Genomic DNA, 22,554 nt, shown 5'->3' with positions numbered 1-22,554 from the left:
ATCAGCAAGCAGGAACTGAAAAGCAATAAGTATTTTTTTGTATATTATGTGCAGAACACGGGGGCTTGCTCCACATGGATTGCTAGCTTTTGACTCTCTACCGTGCATCTGGATGTGAATGTAGAGCAGCAGCCGTTCAGTCGTCGAGGAGCTTTCTTTTTAGTCAAACACACTCAGCGTCAGTAGGCTCCAGTTTACAGTACAGCAAATGGCATGCGTACATGCTCATCAACATCCGAGCAATCTCATGTACCACAACTCTTTCATTCATCGACGACCTGAATTATTTACACAATTATATACTCAGCAGTCTGCTTCAGTTTGTTAGCTGTTGGATTAGCTCGAGCCAGAGAGCCTAAAGTCTAAAGTGGACACGACATATCCTGGATGGGAGCGTCGGCTGGGCACACAGCGATCCAGTGGATAGGGGAAATGTAATGTGACTGCAGTACTAACGCCAAGGGACACATGGATCGCTGCCAAGCCCGCTCTCTGAACGCTGCTCTGGGCTCAGAAAGAAAACATGCATCATCCACCCTGCCTCCACTTCCCACTTTCTCTCCTTATAGTTCAGTATTGAAACACTTATCCGAACAGCATCTCCGCTGCCCTCTCAGTGCCCAGACAGAGCAGGTTATTGTGTTGTTATAGTTCATCCTTTGTTGCCTGCAGTGTTGCCAGTGCAGACTGCGCCTCTCCCTTGGTTGGAGCAGAGCTCAGTAACCTTGTGGTGGCCCTACATGCCAGTCAGAGTTGTTATCAAGGCTGCCTTTGATTGCACCTCTAAGATGGCTAACTTTGCCTCTGAGTGAGTGGCTTGTAGCAGCTCTGTGAGTGGGGGTAAAAGAGAAAAGTGAAACAGAGTCGGAGATGGGAGTGCGGAGTAAGAAGGGAAAGTAAGTTGACTGCACAGTTTGCAATCTCCTGTGTCATCTTTTTGGCTTTACTCAATCTCTGACCGTTTCTTTCTGCGAACGGTGCGCTCTTAATCTGTAGTCTTGTGAAATCCTGGGTCAGGGAACTAACACTCCTCCCATCTCCCCTCTCTTTCAGTTTTTTTCCCCTCTCAGAGCTCAGACATGGCTGTGCTATAGAGCTGCCAAATGGCCACCCTGACTAAGGGAGTCAGTTAGAGAGCCTGGCAGCAGCAAAGGCCCAGGTAATCCTCCCGGTCCTTAACCCAGTTAACACCCCTGCAGCTCTTATTCTGGAGTAGCATCAGCTGAAGATCGAGGCACTACAGCAGTTGACTGAGTGACAGAATGGGGGATATGATGATATATAGAGTAGTCTTATATAATATGACAGGTTGGATAGAATAGGACGATACAATGCTGTGTTTTGATACAACGTATGATGTGATACGACACAGTATGTTGTGAGACATTGTTGGGTGCATCATCCAAACAGGGTGGAACGCGGTTGAAGGAATATGATGGGATGCCACATAATACACAATGTTATACAAATATATACAAGTATGTATCGGATAGGACAGACGTGATACAGTAGAATGAAATGCAGGAGGATATTTATCAAAATTGATAATTTACTGGTCAAAGCAATACTTACAATAGCAACTACTTTACCAGCTTCCATTCTGAGTACGTGTTGCCATAATCAGATGCGTTCTCTAATAATAATAAATGCCAGTAATGACTATATTTTTGTTGAAAAGTAGACTATGCCTGCGTTACTTTAGGCTTGTTAAACCAAAGATTAGTCCATTTGTGGATTTGCATCTGTACATATACACAAACATCTTCTGGCCCTTGAATGCTGTTTTATTGTGCATTGTGTCCCTCACCAACATAACCAGCCTCAGTTCAGAGGGTGAAAAAGAAACAATGAGATGTGACGGGACTCCTGCTTCAGCCACGGTGCAGAAAAATACCAGATACATATCCCCAAACTGCAGCATGCTAGCCAAACGTAAGGTGTTGCGCAGCTATGCTAATGCTGTGAGGGAGTGAGCATGGCATGTCACGGGGAATCAGGCAGCCCACTGTGGATGTTTGAAAGGTTAGAGAGTGTCCGCTCCGTGGGCTGGGGGCAGTGTCGGGGAGGGAGATGGGAGCTGACGGCAGGACTCAGAGTCCAGGTGAGCTTTGCCAGACCAGGCTGCAGGACACAGATACTTTATCACAGACCAAGCAGTCCAGCTCATGCTCATTAATTCACATACAGCAAGAGAGGAAGGTCCACCCATGCACACGTAGAATCACATGCACATACACGCACACTGAGACTCATTTAAAAGCACACTCAACGGCCAACATTTGCATTCACTCAGATTCATGCACAGTTTGCAGTTGCAGCCATTTGCATGTATGTTGTGCTGTATCTCCTTTTGCTCACACATGAAGATTGTAATGTTATGTTAACTGTAATATGTTAATGTAATCTAGAAACACAGATGTTAGAAAATATATTATATTATGAGACACAGATACTCACTGCACTAAATAGTTTCACACACTTGTTTCACACCTGGGCAGAAGATCTCTGTGATTTTGGTTTGGGTGCGGTTTGTGTCCGTAATTTTTTCATCCAGGTATACTGCCAAACCCTAGGCCTTTTGGTAGCTATAGTCCATTTTCTAAAATTTAATGAGCACAGGACTGTAGCCATTACAGTTATGTTTATCATACTTACATTTTTTCTACATACATTCAGCGTGACAAGCTGTGGTTGGAAACCAAGTTATGAGTTGTTATTTTTTAGTGATACCTTGAGCAGATTTTACTGTTTATACCAACATTTTAACTTGCCAAGTGTCTTCCATTTACCAGTGTGTTTTTTGTATGAATGAACACCTGTGATGGTTTGTCTTTCTTAGAGAATGATCTCTTGGGTATTTATGATTTTTAGAGCTTAAAACTTCACAGATGTTTGAAGCTCAGTGCTACAGCCCCTCAGAAAGTGTTGTTTTTTATTGAATGTATTTTGCTCCTAGTGCTGATGTTGCCAAGGGTAAGTCAATAAAAACTCATAGAGAACATAGTTTTTGTATCTGTACAACATGTACTATAGACATGCAATAACACTGTGAGCATACTGTATCCATAATGTAAAGACAGTAATGTAAGATGTGCCCTGTTCCGTTTTTCTACCTTTCTTGCATTCTCTCCCACACATCCACATACACACTCACACACACTGACATCTTGCATGGCATGCAGTCTGCTCTCCACTTTGGGAGCTGATGCAGAGACTCGGGTGAAGCATCTTTCCAGTTAAGAGCCCAGTACACGTGGGCTGCACCATCCAACCAATGTGTCATGTGTGTTCTCACTAAGGTCATAGCAAATGACCTCGTAGTACTCCTTTCCCTGAGAAGCATCCAGTTTGAACTGATGTCATTCAATTTTAATGAATGCATTGTCACTTACGTGTGAAAATTAAACGCATCATAGCTATGGCAAAGTAACATCTTCCTATGCACAGATTTAGTTTTTCTCCTAGAAACTAAGGCATCTTTGTGTCTGTAGCGCCAACTTGCAAAACACAGTTTTGGGAACAAGATTAACTTAAAGCAGAACAAGACAGCAGGGGTACAGGGCAGGATGATTTATCAAGTAAACCTTTAAAGTTTATTCTCAGAGTTGCATCTTTGTTTTTACCTTTTTTTAATGATTTCTTTCCTAAATGCGATTTTTAGAATCAAAAAATATTATGTATGAAGACATTTAATTCACAGCCAATTAGTTATCTCATGTCATGATGATATTATAGCTTTGCTAATTTTGAGTTGACAAAGCCCACAATTTTGGGCGGATCATGAATCATCTCATTGTTATTGAGGACCACACAGAAATGGGTAATTGTAGAAGCGGCAGTCAGTCTGGGGAGAAAACACACGCCCCTTACAGAGCTACACCAACTAAGCCTGTCCTGTGATTTCATGCAGGATTTGGGGAGCATTACGATGACTCACAGGAGATGTGAGTAGGCAGTCAAAGTAGAGCATTCATAAATAAATTGAATGTAACTCACAAATCATCCGCAAAAGCCATCTACAGAAGAACAGTGCAGGGTGATTGGCTGAATTGAGGGGCGGTGACAACGCCACTGTCATGAATAATGACATGAAATAAAAGTGTCATTGGGGGGGGGGGGGAGGTAATCCATTATGACATTTATTTATTTCGTGAAATGACTTTTAAATTTAGTAAATAATGAAACTGCAAAAATAAGAATGATGAATTAACATTTCATAACAATGAACTTAGTTTTAATAATTATTTGATAATTTATTGGTTCTTTTCTATATTTTACATGCTCATAATTTCTTGTTTATTTAGGAAAAATAAATATGATTCACTTCATACAAAAATGGTAAATGTATTTTTATAGAGAAATAGAAAAACAGAGAAAAATCAAAACCTGAAATGAATTGTTCAGTGGTAGAAGAATAGATGTGATTTATTTATGTATTTTACAAAAATATTTTTGCTTTAATGTTAACTACAATTTGGTGACTAGATTTTGAGTCGTTTTTTTCCAAATATGCATTTACCATTTTATGTGAAACTCATCACATAGAGTTCTTCAGTCCTGGTACAAGTCCTGAGATTCAAGACAGTGTTGAGCTTCAGTGCAGCCGCCTGCATTTAGCCCCTCAGCACTCAGAGATATCCACTAATCTCTTATTGTCTAGCTCGGAGCGGGTTACACCAGACCCGGACCCTGCCATGGATTTCTTTTCCCGCACTTGTAGTTCAGATGGCACCGCTAAGTGTCTGGGCTTCACTTGCGTTCTGCAGGACAGTTAGATGAGGCCAAAGGGCACACTGCAGCTCAACGTCTCATCTTGGCAGTGTTGGCTTCATCCAGAAAGCCACGGGACAAGAGGATATAATACAGAGCTATGATGCTCCTCTCCAGAAGGGATTACTGGAGCAGTGCCGCCGGAAATGGACCCCCAGCACAGCTACAGCAGCGGCTGCCCCACGCGCACACACTTACAGTACACACACACAGAAGAGCATGGTATTTTTACTCTCTCACATTCACACAGCTCTCCTGCTAACTTGGCCATTGTCCATTCACCCATGCTCTCTCTGACACACATACGCCCATAAACAGTAACACACTGCACATGATATGTACATATTCCTCATTCTCTGTCTCTGTTAAATCATGCATTCTGCCTTTATATGTTGCTCTATCTCATTTTTCAAACCATCACACACAATCATAACCACTTTACACTCAGTGACCAGAAAAATGCTGTGTAGTGAATGCTACGTATTTGAACCGTGTAGTGTTGACATTGTTTAGTATTCACTCGGTTCCACTACTTCAAGGTGATTTTTGAGGCGATGTTTGTTGGTGGGTTTCTTGGCTTTTATTATATTGAGAGGTGTTTTTGCAGTCCCTTCTATATGTAAATAGGGTGGACAAAATGCCGGTCTAAGTGTCAAAAAGAGAATATTTGTATAGGGCTGTTTTGTAAGATTGTTTGCATAGTACAGATGTTTATATTCTTATGTCCTATAGGATATATTCTGTAATTTCTGTATTGTGAGGTCCAATTTCAGTGTTTATTATTTGCCAGATAAGTCAAAACATGTGGTCTATGTGTGAATCTAAAGGTAGCAGTTTCATGGCGCAGTGGGATTTTTTCCTTCTATGGAGCATATTTTGGGACTTTGCCAGTGGGAGGTGAAGTGCAGTAGGAGGAGTGTCATTGGCAATCGGGCAGCACACTACAATTTTGGAATCAACATTGACAGCATTTTGTGACATCCGCCTGCTCAAAGTAGGTGAACCCTGCACTGCACCCAACGCCCCCTTTAAGATCTCTCCAAAATCACCTCTCTGTTTTTAAAGTCATGTGTTACTTGTATTTTCACTTCTACCTGTACCAAATTGCAATTCTAATTATTTCAGTGATGACAGGAAGGCAGAGTGAAAATTGAAGCTGGTGCTTACCAGCATCTGTCATCGACAACAGCTAGCATGCTGTGGCTAATTAACTGAAATACTTTCCCTCTCAGTTAATTATCTCCTTTGCAGGCTATGCTTTACAGAAAGTTTTCCATCTGCAGTTCCTAATGTGAGTGGTGTGCATTGTCAAATTGCAATTAGCTACTTGGATCAGATTTTGCACCAACACCAGGCTGTTGCAAAGTAATAACCACACAAACCTCCAGGCTCTTGTTGACATCAAACTGCCCAGTTATATATTGGTGTTTAACACAGCTTCCTAGTCACTGTAATACAGTAAAAATGATGTGGTAGAACACAATCAAGGGTTCATCTCCCATCTCATGTTTCAAGTTGTTGTCAAGTTTTATAATATTTAACCAAAACTATGATGTTCCCATAACCTGAGCCTTCAGTATGAATGCATATAAGTTGATTATGAATGTATCATCAAAAATATTTGCCGGTGAACATTGTCAAGATTAATGTTAATAGGTTTTGTTAATATGTTGATACAAGCACTGATTTTAAAGGAGATGTCATGATTGTTACTAGGCCAGGCCAACACATCCTGGCTAATTGACTAAATCATTTTTAATGGCGCACCCACACACAGCTCAGTGTAATCATACCCACATATAAACACATACAAAAACAAACAGGGCTACCCATGTTTTTGGGGGGGTGGAGATAGAAAAAAAGTGTATTGTGTGAGAGAATTGAGAGCATGTCTGTGTAGATGAGCTGGAAATGGGTTTCTGAGAAAGAGGTGTGTGATGGCAAACACAGAACACACAGAAAAACACAGAAAGGGAGGGCAGAAGATGAGATGAAAGCTAAAGAGAAAAGACATGAGGGAATTTAGATAAACACATGGCACACTAACACAAACATACGTCAAAGTCACCTAACCCCCTGTCCATATAAATACACACATACATGCAATATATAGTATTTTTATAGATGCATACAGTACATTCATATAAATATATTCTTATAGCCTGCATTTTTACATTTATAGATTACTCTCCCATGCTGCCTTGCTCTCATGAATAAAACACTGGCATGTATACACACAAATATAGTACTTTCACATGCATTGTGTGTATGTGCACACACACGCACACACACACACACACACACACACAGTGTGCAGACACTGGCTCTCACATAGACACATCCTACTTGAATAGTGCATGCATGCACATGCGACATCTGCAAACAGTACAGACACACTTGCACCCACACACATCATCTCTGTGCCAGAGCTCTACAGCAGTGCAGCTTGTTTAATGGAGCATTATTTTCCTGAGTGGGCATGGCAGATGAGGGCTGGCAAACCTCTAAGCTCTGAAAGTGGCATTAAGTGCTGCTCCAATAGATTACAGAAAAGTTGTAATGCTACAAAATAAAAAATAAAAACTCTTGAGTTCACGTTTTGCTTAGAAAGTGTATTGTGCTTTACTTCACTTAGCATACAGTATCTGCGAGGAAATAAAAAGCCTTAAAATCCTACTCTTGTGAATGTTGGAAAAGGTACTGTAAGGTTAAATTACAGATAGAGAAATCTGTAGTAAAACTGGTATAGCTGTTTTAACAGAGCCTCTGGGTTTACCTCCACTACATTACCATTTCTTGTCTGCTGTGTTTTGTTGCAGAGATTTGTTTGCTGACACGAGGCAGAAGGACAGCCAGTGTCCGGGCAGACACGTACTGTCGCCTGTACTCACTGTCTGTGGACAACTTCAATGAGGTGCTGGAAGAGTATCCTATGATGAGAAGGGCCTTTGAGACTGTTGCCGTGGACCGGCTGGACCGTATTGGTAAGAAAAATAAAATTCAAACAATTTCAGAGGGAAATTTTTAAGATTTCTTTTTATTACAACAATTTCAGAGGGAAATATTTAAGATTTCTTTTTACTGTAAACAAGATGCCACCAACTGCATTTTGTAGACTTTCATCAGGACCAAGTGGCAACCTCCGGTGCTGAAAAATGACGCCCATGCGGAAGTGTGTTGATTTTGAATAATGGAAACCTTACCAACCCTACAATGAATTTTTAATATTTGCAAATATAGTTAATGTTTAATCTTGTCTTACCCAGTCACCATAGTAATGAGTAGACTGCATTACTATGTTAGGAGAAGATGTATGTCTTCAGCATGGCACACTGACACTTTTAGGAACAAGAATAATATTTCAAACCAGAGCCAAATCTTTTAGACATAACGCTACAGCTGTAAAAAAAAAAAAAAAAAAAAAAAAAATGTCCACACTGATACTCATTCAAATGACTGAAAGTACTTTCAAAGTCATCTGCATATAAACATGTGGATAGAGCTGTGGTTTTGAAGTCCTTGCGTGACTTCTTTTACGCATACAATTGATATTCTTTCCATATCCATCGCTGTTCCCAGGCTCAGCCTGAGTAGATGAAAAATTCACAATGAAAAGCACGCCTGTATCATCACTCAGCCATAGCAGCATGCTCTGTTTTATCCTCAGCTATGTTTAGAATGGAAGATAGAGAAATTGCTTCAGGGGGTCTCTTTGTAGAAAATGGCTGCTTTGAAAAGATGTGGTGGACTGATAGTGATGTTTCTGTGAGATGGTCTCCTGCGTATGTTCTCCTGAGCTTGATGCTCATGTACACGCTTCTTCCCTAATTAAGTCACTCACACAGCAATGATCCACAAATGAATTACTGTCTTAATGGACTTTGCCTTTGGACTATGTCTGATTGGAGGTGTGCAGGTGATAAAGGGTCAGGTGGTGCCAGGGTCACACTGGATGTAGATATAATACCTCAATGCAACATCTCTACTAATCCGCCACCAGTCATACCAGAAAATGGAGAGATCGATCTGGGCCTAATTGCATTTACAATATCTTTGGATTTCACAGCCTTTTGTTAGCACCAAATTGAAAATGGCAGTCATGTGAATTAACCCTGTCATCGCTAGTACAACCATTCAACAATGACTTATGGACATTGCGCTCAGAGTTGCACACATTTCTCTCGTAGATTGAGTCAGCAGTTAGTGTGCCTGTCATAGTGACGTAACTCCAACTTGTCTCTTTGACCTTGTGCTCAGCTCACATGGACTTCAGAGTACATGTGCCCATAGGGTGGAAAGTAAAGGAAACCAACTAGCAAAAAAAATCTCAAATCCCTAATTTTGTTATTGCGTTTTTTTGTGTGTGTCATGACGTGCTTATCCCACAGAAGATGTAGTATTTTAGAATAATAAGATTTCAAGTTTATACTTGATTTTTAATGTGCTTCCCTTTGATATTACCAGCCCATAACAGGACAGAAAATATCACACCAAAGAGATAGGTGTAGGCTTGACCCATTATCTTAGTGCAGCTTACACTCTATCACAGGCTGAACCTGCACCTTGTGGTACAATGTTTGCTTTATGTTTTGTCCCTGTTACTTCGGGAATCACAGTAAAAGCTAGTCAAACATACACCGTCTACACCTTAGGCTGTCATCCTGAGCTTCTGTCACCTGGTAGATATATGGCCCACCTATCTTCTGTTGTTTCTCTAATTCTGTGCTCTTTTATGTTTTGTCGTTCTCCTTCTGCTCCAGCCCCCTGTCTCTTTCTTAAATCTCTTTTCCTCCCTTTATCCCACTTGTGATTTTCAGATACACATTTTTTGTCTTTATTTTCTCCCTTCATAGCTGTGCCAGCTTCTTCTACTGGAAAGGGATGTTGGAAAATAGGGTGGTTACTTGAGTACACCCAAATGTCAACCTGGTTCTAACAGCCTACAAGATGTATGCTAATTCTCCTTTTATCTCTTTCTTCTCTCACCTGTCGCTTACTATGTGTCTGTGTCTCTGTTTGTGTGTGTTTTTACAGGCAAGAAAAACTCCATCCTGCAGCACAAGGTACAACACGATCTCAGCTCTGGTGAACTCAACTACCAGGAGAATGAGATCATCCAGCAGATTGTGCAGCATGACAGGGACATGGCCCACTGTGCCCAGCTCTTGCAGAACGCCCCACTCCAGACTCCTCCTTCACCTACCCCTGTCATCTGGGCCCCACTCATCCAGGCCCCTCTACAGGCAGCAGCCACCACCACCTCAGTAGCCATTGCCCTGACACACCATCCACACCTTCCACAAACTCTTTTCAGGCCTCCGGTTTCTGTTCTGGGCTCTCTAAAGGACCCTCCCAGCCGGCTTAGGAAGTTCCACACAATTGTTCCTCCATCCACAGCACCTGGCTCTGCTGGGGACTCTCCCTCTAGCACACCCTCTAAACTGCGCACTGGCATTGACATGCCATTGCTGGCCTCTTTTCGGGCCCTGCACATGACATCAGGTACAGGGGCAACTGGCTCTAGCCAACAGGCCTCAGGTAGCAGAGGCCAGCGTGGACCTAGTGGGGCTGGCTCTGGGTCGAGCAGAGGAGGGGCCTCTGCCTTTCCCTTCGGACCATACTCTTCCTCTGGTTCACCCTCATCTAGTATGGCCCAGCTACACCCACAGCCACAGCATCAACAGCCATTTCGCTCCAGCACCCCACCTCCCTCAAACCTCTTCCACCAAGGATCTACAGGTGGAAGCACAGGGTCAGGAATAAGTGGAGGGGCAGTTGGAGCCTGTGGTGGTGCTACAGGGTGGTCTTCAGCTGGAGTGGTCGGTGGGTCTGTGGAAGGAGCCACAGGAGGAGACACTGCTTGGGCTGGAGAGGACTTTACAACTGGAACAACAGGGCCACTGTCTGGGGGGAATTTTGGTTTGGGAGGAGCTACTGGTGGATCAGTAGTAGAGATCTCAGTAGAATCAATGGGAGGGATATCTGAAGGATCAGTAGTTGCTGCTTGTAGCACGTTAGCAGATGGGGCATCAGGTGGAGCAACAGAGGCCATTACCTGCGGGTCAATAGGAGATGCAGCCAGGAGATCAATGGGAGGGACGTCTAGAGGATCAGTGGGAAGAGTCTCTGGGGGATCAGTGGGTGGGGCTTCTGGAGAATCGCTGGTAGTAACGACTACTGGAGGATCGTTATGGAGGGCTTCAGGTGGATCAATGGGAGTGTTTACTGGGGGGTTGACAGTAGGGGTCTCTGGGGGATCACTTGGAGGGGTTTCTGGTGAGCCTTTGATAGGGAATCCTGGGTTGTTGGGAAGGGTTTCTGGTGGATCCACAACTAGCCATATAGGAGGAGGTTTGAGTGGGCCAGGGGCAGGGGTGATTGGAGGACATATTGGCAGAGCATCAGGAGGGGCAGTTGGGAGCCATTTAGGAGGGTCAACAGCTTGTCCTGAAGAAGGAACTTCTGCTGGAATTACAGCTGGACTTCTTAGTTCCTCCCGTTGTCAGAGTCCTATATCTACCTGCTCATCCAGCCCTATGCCTGGTCAGTTTCTGCATAGCCAGCCACCTCCCAAGCCTCCTCAGGTGGCTCCTTTGCAGCAGTTTGCTGGGGGAGGCAGGACTACCAGTGGCTTAAACCTCTTCCATTCCCCTCCACATGGCTCCCCATCCTCTAGCAGAGGACAGCACAGCCAGCAGCCTGCTGAGGGCTCCCCATCTTCCCTCAGCCATTTTAGCCTAGCAGGCCTCCAGTCTGGCTTACTGCCTCACCAGATGTCCCTGGAGAGATCTGCCCTGGCCTCCCTGGCCCAGTATGGTTCAGCAAATGCCTCCCCCTGCCTTACCCCAGTGGCTCCCAGCCCTACTGTTCAAAGCCCAGTGGCAGGCAGGACCTTCCACTACAGCGACCCCTCGAGTGCCACAGGATCCCACAGTTCTCTGCTCATGCCTCAGTCTTCTCTCCCTTCACAGCCTCACAGCCAGCCACACACAACAGGAAGAGATTCTCCACTGGGCCGCTTTTCTGAGGACCTAAAGCTTTTATCCAGCTCCCATCCATCTCTGCCCCAGGAGGTGGCCCAGGCCTTAGGCCACCATACTGCTCGCTCCTCTGTGGAAACAGGATATTACCCCTCACCCTTTTCCTCACCCACTCTTGCCCCCAAAACCTGTAGCTCAGTGCCAGGGCGAATGACTCCTCCAATTCACATATCTCCGGGGCACCCTCACCAGACTCAGTCCCCTGTAGCTGCCCCGGCCTTGCCTCTAAGGATGGCCTCTGCTGCCTACTCATCAGATCTAGAACCTCAAACTGTCCGCTCTAAACTCCCTTCCAATTTGTGAGGATTGATCACACCCTCCTGTGCTCCTCCAAACTGAAACACACTCAAACTATCTCCGTGTGTGGCATTCTTTTCTTTTGGTCCTCAGCCTTCACTGTGTTCCACCTCTCATTTTACCAAGATCTTAAACATTACTGTGATTTAAAAGACACTTTACCGAGTAACTCTGAGCTCTAGAATACTCTATATTTGTTTTATGCTTTTTTCTCTTTTTTTATTCATACATACTGTACATAGATAGAGATATATTTAAATGATAAGTTAATCAAGGGACTAGGAGGGTGTGAAAAAAGATTTTCATTTAAAGGACGATGTTTTTCTCTATTTCTATAACTATGCTAAATTCATCTGGTGATGTTTGGGGATACAATTCAATGGACTACAAAATAATACTCTTTTTCTGCAGGAACCTATGCACTAATACCTGCATGTATAAATGCTTTTTGTGTGTTTCAAAAAAAATTATCTACATTTTTAGCTAAAACAACATGCTTCGAGACAGACTGACCCTTGTACCATTTCATACAGGATCACATATTGTTGATCCCTAAATGTATCTATTAGATTGTACTTATTTATCCTCTGTATAAACTTTTCAAAATCTAATGAGAACTAGAGAAGAGATTTTAGGAAACCAAAAAAACTTTTCCTGTATGGTAATGATTCACCTCCTCTTGACCCGTCAATCCTTATTTTATACCATTTTATCGTAATAATACTGTTTTTTGAAGCAGGGGAGAGGGCTTCAGCGAGCTACCCTCCATCTCAGTATCGAGACATAACAGTATGTAAGTGACTGGCTTTCTGTAGGTCCTCAACCATGTCCTAACAAGCTCACTTTGTCTTCCAAGCTCATGCCGCTAATGTGTGTAGAAAGCATGTGTTGTTTTTCTTCCTGACTGTGTGCAACTGTTAATGCGTGAGTGTTTGTGAGAATAAGTGGTTGATTCAGTGGAACAGTCGGATGCAAGGAAATACTTTTCCCTGGACTGATCAAACAGATGTTTGCCTTTTTCACACAAAAACTAGGACTTCCATTAACCACAGCTTGTGTGTTGCATTGTGTAGAACTCAAAACCTTTCAGAAATAGTCAAATATAAAATAGCCCCCAAACTAGACTTTCGGTTATTGAGCAAATGCAGTACACACAGAACACAAGCTGAAATATCCAAAAAGTGCTGGAAACGGAAATATGCCACTTGATATTTAATTTGTGCATTACTTCTTCTACTGTAGCTGCTATGTGAACACCATAGACATGTTTCCTCATTGAAGGCCAGTGCTGAGTTTGAGATGTTGAATGTATGTAGATTTTATGTTGCTAAAAGTAAGTACTGTAGCTATGGTGGATGCACTGAAGGCACGGTGCCACCAGGGCTTAAGAGACTGTTCCATAACTAAAAAGGTCATTGGTTAAATATCTTTGACAGAATTTTTTATCAGCAGCCATTTCACCTGCCAAAGTGTCCTTTAGCAAGACACAGAACCGACTCAATTGTTGTGAGGCAACCTGGATATATGACTCTGAGTACGTTGCCTAAAACAGCCCACTCTTTATTGCATGTTCTCCATAAAGTATTGCCATACTGCTGCGCTGCTTCTGTAACAGAGAAATTGCTTGCATGAAGGTGCAGGGAAGAGTGAATTTTGTCAACATTATGGAAAGATTTGGATTTCAGTTCTGATTGCATTGATGCAGGTATATCTAAATTAATATAATATACACTATGGAGCAAATCTAGATGTAGCTGTTTGCAGTCAAAAAGACTGAAGAAAGATAGTAAAAGGTCCATCATATATGTGTATTCATTCAGGATCTGGTGGCACTGTCAGAGAGCCTCACAGTGGTCAAGAAAACGGAATACACAGTGGAGGAAGGTATCACTAAACTCCCAAAGGAGAGTTGAGCAGTGATATGCTTCTACGTGTTTGTCTATAGCTCATCACCAAAACAGACCCAGGTTCCACTCAGACAGCTGAGTCCCTAACTCAGTCACAGCACTCAGCCACAGTAACTTAATTTAACAAGACATGTCTATAATCCCTTGACCCTCGCAGGCTATCATGGACTCACACACAGAGGTGCACGGTGACCACGTTCACCCCTCATTACAGTTCCCAGAAGTCCTTATAATAAGGTATAGAAGTACACATGACATGACACACAGGTGCACGTATGCACAGTCACAGACATTTCCTTATTGCAGTCCGATCCACCAGGCCAGTTTATATACCAAGCAGTTTTTAACCACTATTATGATTAGTTATTTAATGTATGTTTTTTGTTTGTTTTTGTTGAAGACATTAATACATGCACTGCAACCCTTTGAAGACTTAGACACATAAAAAAAAAAAAATTCATCCATTTTAAATAACTGTTTAGTCTTCGATTACAAGCAACTTGATCTAAGTGTAAATTATTACACTGCACATCTGCATCACTATATTCATTAACTGCTTCATAAGATATTGGGGCAATTGTATCATTAAAATAACAACATTATTTCATCAACCTAAAGGGAAGGTCTATCTGGAAAGCTGCAACTGTGTTTTAAGCAACACTGTTGATGATGTGTTGCATTTTGGGGTGCATGGTGTTGTTTGATGATGTATTTTCTTAGTTTTGTTTGGATAACTGGCCAAATGTAGACAGTACGTGATTTCAAGATCATGCAAAGCCAACAGCTGAATGCAGTATTATCTATGTTACTAGTCATGTGACACGTGAGGCAGAGTCAGGGGAAGTGGACGCAACAAGAACTCTTTAAATTAGCTTATCATTGCAGAATTACTCTTGAATTAGATAACATAAAGTGAAATCAATAATGGATCATAGCTTTCATCTGGATACGTGACCTTTTCATGGTTTTCTTAGCAGACGGAGCAGGCGTTACTAATGGCTGGAGCAGCGTTTTGTTCACCTCTCCCACATTCTAATCTCCAACACCTGTTTTACATCTGCAGTAAACAGCTATCTGAAATGTTCTGAAACATCGACGCTGGCCTTGCCCCTCATGGTAGGAAGACTCTTTAGACCACCATCCAGAGCAGCTAAGGGGTGGGAGGGACAGAGCTCTGTGACACAAAGTAAACACATAGAACTGTTTCACATTTGGAATACTGATTGTCTGCACACAGTGTAGGCGTTAAAACCTTGGTCTTCATGTACCTGCTAGCATTGCACTGCACATAAGCAAACAGTATGCTGTGCCTCGCACATCAGGAAAAAGTCCCCTTTTTTCATCACAATATGACCTTATTAAGGTGTGGAATTGGAGAACTGTTTGAAGCCAGTCTGTAAGACAGAGGTGTAGATATGATCTCCTCACATTGATGCACTGAGGGAATGATGCAGTCGGACTAGCCACGGGGAAGACAGGTAGACAGACACCCTATGGGGTATTCATTCTGATGGGGTACCTGTTTCTTGGGGGGTCTTGTGGAATGGTGCCCCCGTCCCGTGATTAGTTGGCCTGAACTAAGTCTGGTCTATTATCACATATAAATGGTTTAGGGGATGCATGATGTCCTGTCTGTTTCATCTGGGCCAACATCTTTGCAAAATCAAAAGTTGGGACTTTTTTATCCAAGAAAACTTCCAACGTTTATGAAATTTACAAAAGCCATTATTGATTGATGTAAATGAAATGGTGTTTCATAATAACTTTCTCAACTCGCAGAAGACCATGTAATCCGAGAAAAGAGATGAAAATAACTGAAATTGGAGTAACAAGATTTTGTACCTGACAGCAATGTTTATTCTTCAAGGGGTTTTGCTATTTCCATCCTCCCATACTGTTTGGTGCAGCCTCATGTGTAACGTAATGTAGTGGAGACAGTGTTTTTTAGAGGAATCAGCTGGGAATTAGATAAGGAGGCATTGAATCGTTGTGTGTCTTTTTTGAGAAGCGAATAAAGAAAAACAACTGTGACTCACTCGCTCATGCGGAGAACTATTTTCATGATGTCTCCCTGTGTCACCCATCTCAACATGGGAAGAAAACGGCTGTATGAGAGCAATAGAGGAAATAGCAATGAAGGGCAGTTAAAGGATCACAACAGCTGCCAGCGTTCTGTCCAAATGCTCCAAGCTGTTCAGAAATCAGCTCAGAGGAAATACTGGAAAAGCACCTGTCTGTGTTTTTTTATCCTGTTAGGTGTTATTGTTTCATTTTAATATATTGCATTGTTGTGAATAGGTTGCTCTATTTTAACTGAATCTAGGTCAGGGCTACCTAGTCTTGAGAATGAGACTGTGTATTTTGGGGTAATAAAAAAAATATATATATATATATATATATATATATATATATATATATATATATATATATATATATATATATATATATATATATATATATAATAATAATGTCTGACAGAAGTAATTAATCTTTTCTTCTACCTGAGGCCAGACCTGGCTCTGGACCTGCTGCTGGACATAGTTGGATGTGTTGTGAATCAGCCAGCAGGTTTGTAAGTTGCTTCAGCCCCAACATCGCAGACTTTTGCTGGAGCTCCACATGGCACCTGTACCATTTCCAAAATCTTGGTTGCTTCTGTAAAGCAGCATTCTCAGATTCTGTTTGGTGCACTTCCAATTTCACTGCCTAATCTTAGCCTCCCTCTCTCTTTGTGTTGCCCTACTCGCCCATAAATATGGGTTGGTGAATCAGTGATGCACGCTGATGAAATCATTTGCTGTGATTGAGGATTATATGTAGCAGCAGCGGAATCAAACCTGCAATTTCTCTGGGGAGAAAAAGGCACGTGTGTTTTTCTGAGGCCCTCGTTATTCATTCATGACCATAAATCCCTCCTACCCTTCCACAAACGCTCAATTTATTTCGTACACAAGCACCAGAATCAGGTGTTCCATATGACAATGTACCTCAGAGCGATTGGATATGATATGAAGATTGCTATATGTGGTGAAAAGTTGTTTATTGTAGCGTCTAATACGACTGACCTCTTTTGCTGCCGCTCCAGTGAGATGGAATAACACAACAGTAATGTTATTTTGACCGCAAAGTGAGCTGTTGGGCAGTGTTACTTGGATATGACCCATATTAGGAATAATATGCAACAGTGGGAAGCATATAAATTCACACTAAGACTGTATAACCTAAAGATCCTTCAGCGTAATGGCGCTGTAAAGCTAACTGGCAGGAGTCTGGCATGGTTCTGTAAACTAATAAATATACAAATTAGATGCTTAGATTTGGTTCTGAAAAGACATGGTTTTAATATGTTTCTCTACTGGTTGCAGCTGATCAGAAAATCCTGTGTAGCAGCCATAGGTGAGGCTGCTCTTCACTGGATTAGTCTGAGGAAAAACAGAAAGGGCACGCTCATACTACATTTGGAGTGATGAGGGTTTACATAAAAAAGACTGCTTCTCGAAGCTTTCCTTCATCTGCTAAAGTATGTACTATAATTAAACTTAATCTGATGTTGGGAACATAATGTCGACAAGGTACTTATACAGATTTATATATTTCCATAGGACCTATTTATATTTAAGTATTTATTTGAGACTCTTAATAAGTGATGTCATCACCCTAACAGATAATGATAAGCAATGTTCACCAAATTGTGTGTATGTACAGAGTTCTTAACATGTCCATGATTTTTAAGGAAACATGTCATTTGCATTGTGTAATCAATCTACTTTTGGTGTGGCGCAGGAGTGGGGACATTTTCATTACATGATGCTACAGACCAAGACTTTCTACCTGAAGGCTAAACCTTTTTGTTTTGAGACTGGTTCAACCCTTCTTATGAGGACACGCAACCTTTTGGGGAGGACAGTATTTTGACCGCTTTGCTATTGATCAATGGATATCTATTTTTTGTGCATTTAACACAGGAACTGTGGGAAAAAGCAATAAGGGTAACTGTACAGGTATGATGTGACTGGATGTGTACCTACGGGACATTGCACTGACCCACACGACAACCACACACGCAGTAGCCGTGGCTTGTGGTTTGTGCGGCAGTGAAAGGAGTGAGGCAAAAACGGCATTGTCGATAAGCACACATACTGGATGAAATAAAACGGTATAGAATAAAATATAAGGAACACCTGTCTGGAGTGGTTTTTTTCTCTGTTAACATACAGCATGCTCTCAATTGCACTTCACGAAGTTGCTAAGACATAGCACGGTGCAATATGTGCACCTCTTTAGGGCATTCTGACACCATTTTATTGCCTTCCTGTGTGCATATGTGTGTGCAGCTTGCTGCAGGAAATGGCAAATTTGTGAGGTTACTCTCATTATTTGTTCTCTGCATCTTGTGAGAGATGTCAAAGCAAAAGTCTTTCCCACACACACATTAATTCACGCAGATGCACACGAAGAGCGGTCAAGAGACAGGTGAAGCTTCTCCGAATGCTGGAAATGTTGGCAGATTGTAAAAACAACAGTCTGTGTCTGCCCCTGTGAGCACTAAGCCATCTGCTTCATTAGAATTCCCCCTTGAGATAACCTTCCCTTCTCTAAGAGCAACTCATTTAAAGTGAAGGGCTTTGTTTTAGATTGTCTTTTGTAATTACACATTATTCTTCTTTTCTGATGCCTGCCTGCTGAGAGGAGAGGAGCTGGCTTACAGTCGCCCGCTTGGCATCTGAAGGCAACAAAAGAACGCACAAGAGCAGCACAACAGGAGTGTGGTGTAAACGCTGCATGCCACGTGAGCCTCCTGTATGCTGCCTCTGTGTGGTTTTGTGCAGCGGGCCAAATCAGCGAGGTCATGGTGACATCCTCGCAGTTGAGGTGGCTGTCTCTCTGCTGCCATAGAGGGACGACCAGAACTAATGCCTTCCTCTGCAGCATCTGGGATAATCTGCTCTAGTTCTCCTTGGGTCAAACTCAACAGTAATTAATCCTACCATTACCCTGCAGGCCTCAGGGTTAAAGCACTATATGCGTGTGACTCAAGTTTTTTCTTTTTCCAGATAGCCCCTTTCAACTCCACACTGGGGCTGGATGAGGGAGAAAGCCTTGACTTTTACATAAATTAAAATGTTTTGATAGTGACATTTGAGAGGGACATGGGGATTTGGGTGGATTTCAGGGAAACTTGAGTGTCCTGAAAGTCTAAGATCTGTATAGAGCAATAGTGGATCAGAAGTAGAAATTCAATACATAGAAAGTTCCATTATCTTGTTTTCACATTGTCTTTTTTGCTTTTTTTCTGACTTATATATTTGTAAGTTTTTTTTAAGGAAAATGCTTTTACATTTCCCACATTTTCTTACGCTTGTAGCATGGAGGCCTGGCACTATATTTTTGGCAGCCCAGGGCCCAGAGCACTCAGAAACACACACAGTAACTACAGCACATCCGTATTAGTGCATTTTTTCCTTTTAAACCCTGCCGTCAAAGCCCTTTGACATCTGCCAGTTTGTTCACAAATATTGTCCTAATGCCAACTTTGCAATGCTCCAGCTTTTGATGTGCATGGCTAAAAGTTTTCTTTTTGTGCCAATGTGTCTTTCCATGCATGTGGGTGACTGTGTACTTGTGTATGCCTCCTGGGATTAATTTCATGAAAGCATACGCATGGATAACATCAGAAAGATGGCCACAGGTTGCCAACCTGATGTCCCCACTCTACCTCTTGCTCTGCCAACCCCCCTTCCAAAAAGGTCCTCTGCTTGCTACTTCCCTCCCTTGCTGAAATATTATGATGGTCAGAAATGGGCCATATGTGCCCTACTTAGAGGTAGAGGAGAATTCTGACAAAACAACTGAAATATGTGTGAGTTAGTATTAGAAATAAAAGGCTGCTAATGTCCAAGCTAATAGTTTTCCATCATGAGAAGACTTGAAATGTGATTAGCCCAGCGACGAATGCATGTCTGTCAAACTTGAATTCCTTGTCAATGACTTGCATGGACTTTGAGGACACTATATTCCAATGATGGAAAGTAACATGTACATTTACTCAAGTAGTTAGTAGTTCCATTAAAGAGACACTTCAACTCTACATTTTTTGATGGTTTCATTTAAATAAAAGTTTTAGGCCCAACAAAGTCAAACTCGCCAACATATCACAAACAAAGATTTGTGTAGCAGAATTTTTATTTTTTTCCTCTCCTGTTAATCATCTCATGACCCCAAGGGGGTGGCTGTGTCTCTGTTCACTAATCACAAGGTTGGCGGTTCGATCTCCAGCTCCAACTGTCCACATATTGAAGTTGCTTCCAATGGCCTGTGCCATGCATGGTAGCTCACGGACTACCCTGCACGTTGAAAAATTACGCTAAAGGGTATCCAGTGCATTAAAAAGTGACGCCAAGGGGTCCTGACCAAGCATGCGTATGTGGCGAGTTGAGAGTGAGAACGTGTTCCAAAAGTAAAGGATCTGAGTACTTCTTTCATGTCTGCTATATTCATATTGTGCTCATACTGTGATGTACATTGAAAGTAGTGTATATTACATAGTAATCACTCTTTTTTTTAACCTTTTCTGGCTACTTCTGTGTTATCGGGTGAATGTTAATCGAAACTGAGAGACAGACTTCGTTTTGATGATTTGATGATGTGCTGCCTTGAGCTGCGACCTTACTGTGATATGTCAACCCAAGAACCAGCAGCTCAAGTTTTCACCCTGCCATCTGCTAACAGTCCGTCCTATGTGTTCGTTTTGAAGCACAGCCAATCCCCCCTCCAGACGTTCACTCGGAGGCTGATACAGTTAGCTGCCTATTTCTGACTAAGGAGGCTTAAATCCATCTTGCAATGCTCATAAAATGTTTAAGTACTGTTTATTGAATCAGTCCTAGAGATTGAATTGCAATTCCAAAATGTGATTTCTGCTATTTCCAAAACATGACCCCTACTTACTGGCATGAGAGGAAACTATTCCAGTGGATATATTTGGGATTTTAATTGAAAGGATATTGATGTTTAGTGCTGTTTTTTTTATTTTTATTTTTTTATTCTGAACAGTAAGCTGATCCACAACAAAGAAAGCATTTAGCAAAGAAACCAAATACATTTCAATATATTAGCATGCTATATCGTTCAGTGGATGATTCCTGCATATATCATAAAACCTCTCTCTCTTCTCTAAAATATAATAACAGAAAAAGAACCCAGAGGAACTCATCTTGAAAGAGAAAATACCATTTTCTTATTTTTAGCAATGATAATCCTCCATGACTGGTGATCCCTGCAATACCATCCTCCTCCTCCTCCTCCTCCTCCTCCTCCTCCTCCTCCTCCTCCTCCTCCTCCTCCTCCTCCAGTGTGAGTTGATGGAGTAAAAGATCTCACCCCTTTATCCCCCTTGGCTCCGGAGATTCTGCATCCTTCACCATACACCATCCCTTGCTTTTCACAGGGTGAGGGTAAACTGTAGTGTGCAGAAGGCCCAAACCCCCAGCCTGCAGTCTCTGTTCCCTGTTTATCATATTAGCCTGTGCCCTTGAGCATTTTGCAGCCAGACTCATCCTTTGAACTAAGGAGAAAAAGCAGACCAGGCGACTATACCATAAATCATGAGGGTTTAAATTCTGACAGTAAATGGCCTTGTGCTAAACCATCGCCCTGCTTCAGAAAGGAGCGTTTTGATTGGCTGTGTTGGTAGGCTTGTGTTCCTTCCATGGCTCCTCTTCCAGCCTTGAGAGAGATCAGAAAAACACAGTCCTTTATCATTTTCTCTTTGGCTATGAAAACTAAATGAATATTAGCAGCACAATATGTTGTGTGATAAAATCATGTCGATGTGAGAGTCAGCCATGAAGAGCTGGGTGAGCCAGGATCAAATTAACATCTAGAAAGGCTTAATTACACCAGTGCAGGACGAGCCATTGTTCAGAATAATTAAGACAGTTTGAGTGTCATTACTGACTCCCATAGTTATAACTTTGCAGAAGAGACAGTCTGTTGAGCAGAATCACTCTTGCAGGAGGCAGCCAGCCAAAGCACTGAATGTGACACTGGCCCTGCTGACCTCCATACTTCATCCCACCTGCAAATGAATGTCTTACCTTCTGGTGGCAAAATTCAGCCCATTCCTGTAGTGGATTCCAGGGATATAGAAAGGCAAAGTCCCTTCCCTTCCGTTGGACCCCATGGATATTATTTTGTTAAAAATGTGTACAGTATAGTAAACAGACAAATAATGTTTTGATCCCATTGGAATTGAGCCATTTCTTACACATATGATGTTCGTCAGTTTAAAATATAATTTTGCAAGTCACGAAAGTCTCAGTTTGTCGTAGGTTTGTCTTAGTACCACTTTTTGTGTGAAACCGCTCAGTAAACTAGATATCTCGTCTTTCAAAATATACGTTACCTTGCACGTTAGCTAGCTAGCTATGTCCCACTACACATGTAACGTTGTCTTACCTGATGTGTTTTATCCAGCGTCTTTTTATCAGCCAGCCAGAGTCACAGCCAAAATTGTGATCATCCTCCTTGTGTCAAGTGGC

General features: G+C 42.2%; 1 protein-coding gene across 2 annotated transcripts in view; it reads left to right on the top strand.

The window, feature by feature from the left end:
- Nucleotides 1-13,229, top strand: part of hcn4 (hyperpolarization activated cyclic nucleotide-gated potassium channel 4) — a 68,609-nt gene extending 55,380 nt beyond the window's left edge. For both annotated transcript variants that reach the window (XM_031281534.2, XM_031281533.2), the window contains 2 exons: nucleotides 7,590-7,754; nucleotides 9,805-13,229. In XM_031281534.2, coding sequence (XP_031137394.1) covers nucleotides 7,590-7,754; nucleotides 9,805-12,113 — 2,474 coding nt within the window. In that variant the 3' untranslated portion in view covers nucleotides 12,114-13,229. The remainder of the gene's footprint in view (nucleotides 1-7,589; nucleotides 7,755-9,804) is intronic.
- The last annotated feature ends 9,325 nt before the right edge of the window (nucleotides 13,230-22,554 follow it).

The sequence above is a fragment of the Sander lucioperca genome, chromosome 3 (assembly GCF_008315115.2).
Source record: "Sander lucioperca isolate FBNREF2018 chromosome 3, SLUC_FBN_1.2, whole genome shotgun sequence".
NCBI lineage: Eukaryota > Metazoa > Chordata > Actinopteri > Perciformes > Percidae > Sander > Sander lucioperca.
The sequence above is the reverse complement of the archived record's forward strand: the minus strand, read 5'-3'. Positions and strand labels throughout refer to the sequence as shown.